This window comes from Tarenaya hassleriana, unplaced genomic scaffold, assembly GCF_000463585.1.
Source record: "Tarenaya hassleriana unplaced genomic scaffold, ASM46358v1 Cleome16, whole genome shotgun sequence".
NCBI lineage: Eukaryota > Viridiplantae > Streptophyta > Magnoliopsida > Brassicales > Cleomaceae > Tarenaya > Tarenaya hassleriana.
This window is the reverse complement of record NW_010965019.1, coordinates 363,029-370,480: the sequence shown is the minus strand read 5'-3', so window position 1 is coordinate 370,480 and position 7,452 is coordinate 363,029. Positions and strand designations below refer to the sequence as shown.

Below are 7,452 nucleotides of genomic sequence, written 5' to 3'. Positions count from 1 at the left end.
CCTGCTGAATGTTTTTGGTGATTCTGCAGGAAAAGTTTATAGGAATTTGTGATGCAAAGCTGGATGGTAATCAGGCATAGGGTTTGTTTGGCCGATGCTGTTTAGTTTTCTTTTCAGAACCCTATTATCGGTAACATAAGGGATACAATCATGCAGAGCTTGCAGCGTTTTGGTCATAGATTTCATTTGTTGAATATTGGGTAGAGAGGCTTTTTCGTCACGTGTAGTCAGTGTCATTTGATCTTTACGTAGTAAATCTCTTGTATATCTTTTGTGGTTACTATTCGTTATTGGTTTATTGTTTTTTTGCTTCATTGCCCCTTGCAGATAATAGTTTTGATGATTCCGAGGGAGATGAGGAAGGGAGATCTTTATTTCAATGTCCATTTTGCTTCATGGATATTGAAGTTCGCTCTTTGTGCATTCACTTTCGAGAAGAACACTCTGTTGATGACAGAAATATGGTACATCTGCTATTGTTACGTGGTTATGTTACAAGGATATGGTCCTTTATCTTTACGAATCTACTTATTATGGGTTAGATCGGCAAGTCATAGTAGACGAATTTGATAATTCAACTTGTTTAAGCTTGTCAATGCGCATTTAAACAACGTGGGTGTAATCTTGCTTTTCGCTTATTTAGGTTTGTCCTCTTTGCGCGGGAAATCTGGACGGGAATTTAACTAGGCATTTCATGGTACATCACAAGACTTCAATGAAGGTACAATTTCGGAGTTTGCAATCTTGCACGTGAATTTCAATTTTACGTATATCAGTGAGCCGAAATATGCTTGGATTAAGGGAAGTTCTATTAAACAAACACTGTACGTATTTTGCAGCGGAGGAGAAAGCTGCTCAAACCAGGGAACAGCAGCTCGATGGTGCTTGGAAAAGAATTGAGTTCATTTCTCGGGTACCCTGGAAGCAGTCGAACCCTAGCTGAACTCCCATCAGATGTCCCGTTAGAAAATCTCTCAGATAAGAAAATATTGAACCTCTCTAATGCGAAAAGGTAAAATGCTTTCCCTCGCCTTATCAAGAAAAGATGCATTTACCAAAGATTCAAACTTTAGGGTAAGCCCCATGCATATATATTGATTTAAGGTATTCATTTAGAATCGAAATTCCGTTTATAACCAGCAAAAGAGGTTTTTATCCTAGAAAACATTTTTGTGTGTGATTAGATTCCATACATGGTGTTCCAAAATCCCATTTCTGGAGGAATAACCATCTCGAGCCTCTATCCCGTTATAGGTTCTAGAAATGCATCATCTTATTCCACTGCAAAATTCCGCTCGTCGGAAGAAAGGACGTGTCTGGTTACAAGTCCTTTCTTCAGTTATGCTAGAGTACACCGATATATATATATATATATACGTTCAATGCAGATTCGGTAAACCTGAATCGTTATCTGATGTCGTTTCATGACGCTTTCGCAGCCCCAAGCCACTCCAAGACCAAGCTCAGAAGCAAGAACTTGACGAGAAACGGAGAATAGCAGCTTTTGCTCAGGAACTGGTTCTTTCAACCATTCTCTAGATTTCAGGACATCACCATTTTCTGGAATGCTGAATCAGTAAGACTCAAGATTGAAGCAGAATGTTTGGACCATTTATGGTGTGGCTGTATTTATGGAAGGGCATTTTGTTTGTACTTTTATTATGCATGCATGCCGGGTCTAGGCATCTTGTCAAACTCATTCTCTCTCATTTCAATAACTCAGAATCTGAAAACTTCTATTTTAAATTTTAATAATATACCCATTTGATGTTCTCGCTTCTCAGTGACTCAAGATTATCCCTTTTGTTCTGTACAGAGTATTAGAAGAACTCTAGTATTCCGTGACAAAGAATCAAGTCAAATCCAGAAAACAACGAACAAATAGAAATCATGGCCTTTGTTGCTAAAATTCTCTCAAACCCTTGTAAGAGGAACTCTGCTACTTGTGTCTTGTAATAAACGTTACGGATCGGTCATGTCCGAGAGTTTAAGATCAGCAACTTTGGACTTGCAAACAGACAAAACCTTCTGAAGGGTGTCTGCTGGGAGCTCCTGAAGAAGTGCTGAAACAGCAAGTTCATGCGTCCTTGTTAACTCATTCAACTCCTCCTCGTGCTTTGCCAATAATTTCTCGAGTTTACTTGCTAAGTTCTTGATCTCTATCTCCATCCCAGTTCGCATTTCCCGGTTTTCATCTCCATCACTGTCCTTTTCCTTGCATTCATCTGAAGCATCATGGCTGTTCCGATCATTTTCTGTTAGGGTTTTTGTGTCCCAGATGATGTCAACATCGGATGGTGACTCTAAGATTCGTTGGTTGGTTGGAGGGTTCTCCTCTTCAGCTTTCCCCAATGACCAGTACTTTCTACCGGATGGAAGCGTTTCCATTGAAAAGGTACGAGGTGAATTAGTCTCTGCACTCAAGGTGGATTTATCATTCAGAGCAGGAGAATCATCTACCCGTCTCTCACAATCATCTGAGTTTGCGACAGTTCCATCAGGGTTTTCTTCGTTGGATCCTATCGGTGCCCAGTCCGGAATATGTGATCGTACTTCTGATTCGGTCATCTCAGCAATGGTTGAAACATCTTGATCTGTCAGGTCAAGCTCCTCCACCATCTCAGTAGCAACAGCAGTTGGTGTATCCGCCTCGGTATCAAATGGGAAATGAATGTTCCGCAGCTGACCTGAGACAAGAAACTTAGTCCTGGGCTTTTCAAAGAAGCAAACATTATACACGATATGGGAAGAAAAACCAGGAACCTGTGGAGTCAGCTATCCGCAGTTTCAGAAAAATGGTATTAATATCTTTTCTTTGCCCTTGAACGGTCATATCTATACCGGACTCAGCTATCGTGTTTTTCCCAGTATCTGCAAGCTCAAGAGCCATGACTTAGCGTCAAATACTTGTAGCCCTCTAAGCCATGCAAAAGGTTTTAAGAGTTTTACCTGAATGATGATGGGTTCTGGAATGCTGAGGATGAGCTATACTCTCTGCCTCATCATCCGATCGCAGAAAAGGATCCTCCAGAAGTTGCTCGGCCGTTAAACGGTCAGATACCTTCCCGATACACTTTTCTATAAATATTCTGACTTCAGGATTCTCCACCTTTGCAAGTGAAGCTGGTTTTATTCCCTTACATTAAAAAAAAAATCGACTATGGTTATAAAAAGGTCTGCTGTGAAACTCAAAAGGAATGTAATGGCAAGATAAAGTAAGACTTCACCATGCTTGGTGAGGGACGTTAATATATTCCCGTCGTAACTTGTAAGAACATAATTAGAGTGAAAAAAGAAATACTATAAGAGAAATCTTGCAACATCAAGAATGCTCACAATGTCAAAGCAGAGAAACGTAAGAACTAACCATGCATGACTACATAAGGAAAGAAAACACGAACTTACCGAGGTCACTTTTTTGTATATTTGAGCAGCATTGGCACATTCAGTATATGGGTACTCAAATGTCACCAACTCAAGCAAGCACATACCGAAAGCATAAATGTCAACAAGCTCATTGTACTCCTCTTCGTAAAGCTCAGGCGCCATAAATTCAGGGGTACCTATAAACATCGATGATCGGATTCACAACTCGAGAGAGTCCATTTTCACTCACTAGGCATCAGAATAAGGTGACATGAAAAGAATAACTACTCACCAATAACACTACGAGCTAAATGAGTCTGGTGCAAAATGGCAGCTAAACCAAGATCTGCAATTTTGACTTCACCCTGGTTACCATTGATAAAGATATTATCACACTTGAGATCTCGGTGGATCACAGGAGGATCATGACCATGAAGATAAGCAAGACCCTCAAGAATCTGTCGAGACCATTTCTTTAATGCTCTCAGATCAACATGCTTATGCTTCTTCCTGTACCTACCCATAATCGGGAAATCATACGTCCGGCGAAAGGCAAAAGCCAAGTTGCTAAAGAAGAAAAACACTAGATATAGAAACTCACTGTCTTAATGTTCCCGACGTGAAAATTTCAGTGATGAAGTTGATGGTCTCGTTTTTGGAATCAACCCATGAATGGTACAACTTTATTATATTTTTGTGTTTCAGAGTCTTGAGCAGATGAACTTCTGAATAGAAACGCTCCATATCCACCGAGTTGTGCAATAGATCAGCTACTTTGATCTGATTCCAAGCTACCTCTATTCCTTCCAGTTCATCAAACGCCCTGTATCTGAATTTGGTAAACCCTATCAAGGAAATGAAACATTCTACTCATTTCTTCAACAGAACATAACAAACAAAAATCCTATTTGTTTCAAGCAAAGAACCAGAACTCTGAAGTACTAATACTAAGCCTAATGAACATATATTTTCTGCAGAACCACGACTGCTCGAACTCGGAAACAAGCCAAGCCAATAGATCAAACCATGAAAAGGATACACTTTCTTGAAAGCTCCTCTTCCTAAAACCTCCTTATACTGCAAATTCAGTGGAAACAAATACAATGAATGATGCTTTTCCAGTAAGCAAAAATCAAACGACAGACAACAACCCTAGTCTAGCTTTGCTTTCGTCGTCATCATCAGCAAGAAATAAGGAAACCCATTTGGGGAAATCCCTTGAACTATCAAAAGGCAAGCAAAATCAAAGTTTTAAGACCGAAAGAGATGGAATTCGACACAAACCCGGCCGTAGCGGCCACTTGGGTCGATCTCGGCGAACTCATCTGTATCATCCTGTTCTTGCTCCATCGACAAATCCTGAGGCGGTGCCGTCATGTTGTTGGGAGAACCCAACAAACCCTTGTCCGAAATTGCGACTCTATCCGAAGCAAGATCAGATTTGTCAAAACGAGAAACTGATGGATCTCCAGAGTAGGAACCAAAAAATGGATTTCAATTCAGGATTTGAGAGAGGGAGAGAATGCAGTAGTGATCGAAGCAGGTGTTATGTATAACTTGTAACGGTGATTCGCGACCGACTTTTGAGTGAAAGATCTCTTTCGTTTTCACATGGAACCATGGATTTATTCTGAAGCCTTCATGATCTAAATGCTCTGATTTTTGTTCTTTTTTTTTTTATTACCTTCCAAACTCAGAGCTTTTCCCCTGTTTCCTCATATATAGATTTTAAGTGATCCGACAAAAAAAAAACAAAAACAAAAAGTGCCACATGGCAGTCTCGGGATCGTCTCAGTGTGTTTTCGTTTTTTAGTCACTTCAATTTTTTGCAGATTTCTTTGAATGATATAAAATATAGGGGTCTTGACATAGGTGTAAAAAATTTGCAAAATATTTTAAATTTAAATTATCTTTGTAAACTATATTTTTTTTCTCTAAATATCTAAATGTAAGTGTCAAACCGGACATTGAGTCCACGCTACGAAGGTTTTGGATTTGAGTTTGGAACTATCCAAATTTTTTCGAATTTATAAAACTCAATTCGAAATCTGATCTATAAAATTCGGGTTAAGATTCGGACGGAGTTTTACCTTTAGATTAGAGTTTTTCATTTGAATTAATTTTCACATTTTTTCAAAAAACAATCTGATTTATTAGAAGTCCGTCTGATTTGAAAGTCTATTTTTTTTACCTACAAATTTAAATTAAAACCCGATCTCGATCTCATTATAAGGCGGATATCCGAACTTCAAATATTCGACCCTTATGTCGGGACGGGTATCCAAAATTCACATATTTTTTATCCACTTCTACATGTTTTGATACCATTTCTAACGTCTCGAGAACATTACGTTAGAGAATGTTGAAACTGTTTTAATCGACTAATACGAGACATTTCAGCGTGTTTTGTTCTCGCACACTTTTTGAGATATACTTTTCAAGAGGTCATTCATCTTTAGACATGATTAATTTTGGAGTTCACTCTCTAGATAATCAATCGAAAAAGTAGACGTATCTTACAATTATATGAGTATATAATTCAGTTCATTCAAATTATCGTTTACTACTTAATCTCATACATACACAACAATAGGATCTCTCTCTTATTCCAGTGTGCATTCGTTTTATTCGTGCCCCCTGGTTTAGTGGTCTTCGAGGAGGCATTACTTGCACCAACGGACAGTTGTCATCCTCAACATTGCTCGGACAACAATACATAATATATATCCAATACACATGATCATATGATCATCTATCGCATCTTATGGTAGTTTAAATTGATACTAAACGATTTAAAGATCTTGATATATATAACAAATAAAAAAATATATAATTAAAATATGATATAATTATTAATCAAGTCAATATAAAATATATAATTTTCATATAATAGAATATTTAAACGAATATTATTCATATTTTTAATATAGATAAGTAAGTTAGTTAATATATATAATTATGTTAATTAAACGGTTAAGAATTTGAGAATATTAACTTTACATGTATCTTATATGAATTGTATTGTCCCGAAGTATTCTTGTATATTTATTCCTCGAAACGAAATCACACAATATAACAATGTTTTTTATAGACCTCAATTATTTATTATCTCACCCTAAATTCTAAACCTTAAAGCTCTAAATTTTAAACCTGACGTATTTTATATTCTCATGTTTATTTCCATAACAAATTATGTATTTGTATTTGTCGAAAATCTTGTAAATTAAACCATATTTGTTTCTTGACGAAAATCCACACAAGTACAATGACTACGTTTGAGATTAAAAAAAAACATATTTGAATTTTATCTACAAAGAGTTTACATAAATATGCAATGACAAGGTTTATTCTCGCAATAAGCGTTAAAAGACATTGACACACATATAACAACAAGATTTGTCAAGGTTGTTTATATGGATTATTTGTTTATTTAATGTTTTAACAGCTACTCACTTTTCGTATATTGAAATTAAAGATAATAATGAATTGTTCACGGTTAAACATTCTTATTGCAGTGAAATTAAAATATATTTTTTCTTTTATATGCAAATAGAAACAACGTAATGTGAAACGTAATACGTCCGGTTGCGTAAATGCTAGGTCAAAATTCTACGTTGACATTAGGTTAAGTTTAAAGGATTAAACTTGATCGGTCCATCCCGTGCTAGTCAGATATTCGACATTAAGCCCTTGAATGTTTTCCAAAAAGAATACGTTGAAACCTAATGTTATGACTATAGATACAGAAACAATTATGTATGGATAAAAAAAATGAACTCATTATATGAAAAATCTGTCGAAAATAGTGACAACGACGTTGAATATGATATGAGACTCCTACATAGGGGTGGACAAAATTAATCGAATTTTGGGTATCCGTCCCAAGCCGAGTATCGGATACCCAAAATTGGATATCGGTCTTGCAATGGGATATAGATAAGGTTTTAAAATGTCTAAAATCCAAAATCTGGGTTCAGATTCGGATTTGTATTTTCGGATCGGATAATTACCCCATATATATCCGAATAATAGAGAATAATTATTATATATTTAAATTATTAAAAAATTATAAAGAAATCTATCAAT

General features: G+C 36.6%; 3 protein-coding genes across 7 annotated transcripts in view; 2 read left to right on the top strand and 1 right to left on the bottom strand.

Annotated features, from left to right (window-relative positions):
* LOC104809242 overlaps positions 1-321 on the top strand; it is a 1,342-nt gene extending 1,021 nt beyond the window's left edge. The window contains exon 2 of one of the 2 annotated variants that reach the window (XM_010535146.1): positions 1-321. In XM_010535146.1, coding sequence (XP_010533448.1) covers positions 1-52 — 52 coding nt within the window. In that variant the 3' untranslated portion in view covers positions 53-321. The other variant, XM_010535147.1, reaches the window with a different exon arrangement.
* Positions 1-1,772, top strand: part of LOC104809243 (protein DEHYDRATION-INDUCED 19 homolog 6-like) — a 3,237-nt gene extending 1,465 nt beyond the window's left edge. For both annotated transcript variants that reach the window (XM_010535148.2, XM_010535149.2), the window contains exons 2-5: positions 328-464; positions 644-721; positions 840-1,012; positions 1,440-1,772. In XM_010535148.2, coding sequence (XP_010533450.1) covers positions 328-464; positions 644-721; positions 840-1,012; positions 1,440-1,539 — 488 coding nt within the window. In that variant the 3' untranslated portion in view covers positions 1,540-1,772. The remainder of the gene's footprint in view (positions 1-327; positions 465-643; positions 722-839; positions 1,013-1,439) is intronic.
* Positions 1,773-1,777: 5 nt separating this feature from the next.
* LOC104809240 (probable serine/threonine-protein kinase WNK3) lies at positions 1,778-5,036 on the bottom strand. Of its 3 annotated transcripts, none has more exons than XM_010535144.1 (8): positions 4,651-5,036; positions 4,406-4,443; positions 3,968-4,195; positions 3,659-3,882; positions 3,406-3,563; positions 2,950-3,136; positions 2,764-2,871; positions 1,778-2,687 (listed from the first exon to the last, which is right to left on the bottom strand). In XM_010535144.1, the coding sequence occupies exons 1-8, from the start codon at positions 4,741-4,743 to the stop codon at positions 1,963-1,965; spliced, it is 1,761 nt and encodes a 586-aa protein (XP_010533446.1). In that variant the 5' UTR covers positions 4,744-5,036; the 3' UTR covers positions 1,778-1,962. The 3 variants fall into 3 exon arrangements, with proteins under 3 accessions (XP_010533446.1, XP_010533447.1, XP_019057653.1); XM_010535145.1 differs by having other exon boundaries at positions 3,659-3,876; XM_019202108.1 differs by having other exon boundaries at positions 2,568-2,682.
* Positions 5,037-7,452: the final 2,416 nt, after the last annotated feature.

Bases quoted from the DNA above. Each gene is read 5' to 3' on its own strand.
- LOC104809240 (XM_010535144.1), bottom strand. From the start codon at position 4,743: ATGACGGCACCGCCTCAGGATTTGTCGATGGAGCAAGAACAGGATGAT. The intron at 4,444-4,650 runs GTTTGTGTCGAA...CTGAATTTGCAG, and splicing joins CAAGTGGCCGCTACGGCCGG to TATAAGGAGGTTTTAGGAAG. The intron at 3,564-3,658 runs GTGAGTAGTTAT...CGATGTTTATAG, and splicing joins TTTAGCTCGTAGTGTTATTG to GTACCCCTGAATTTATGGCG.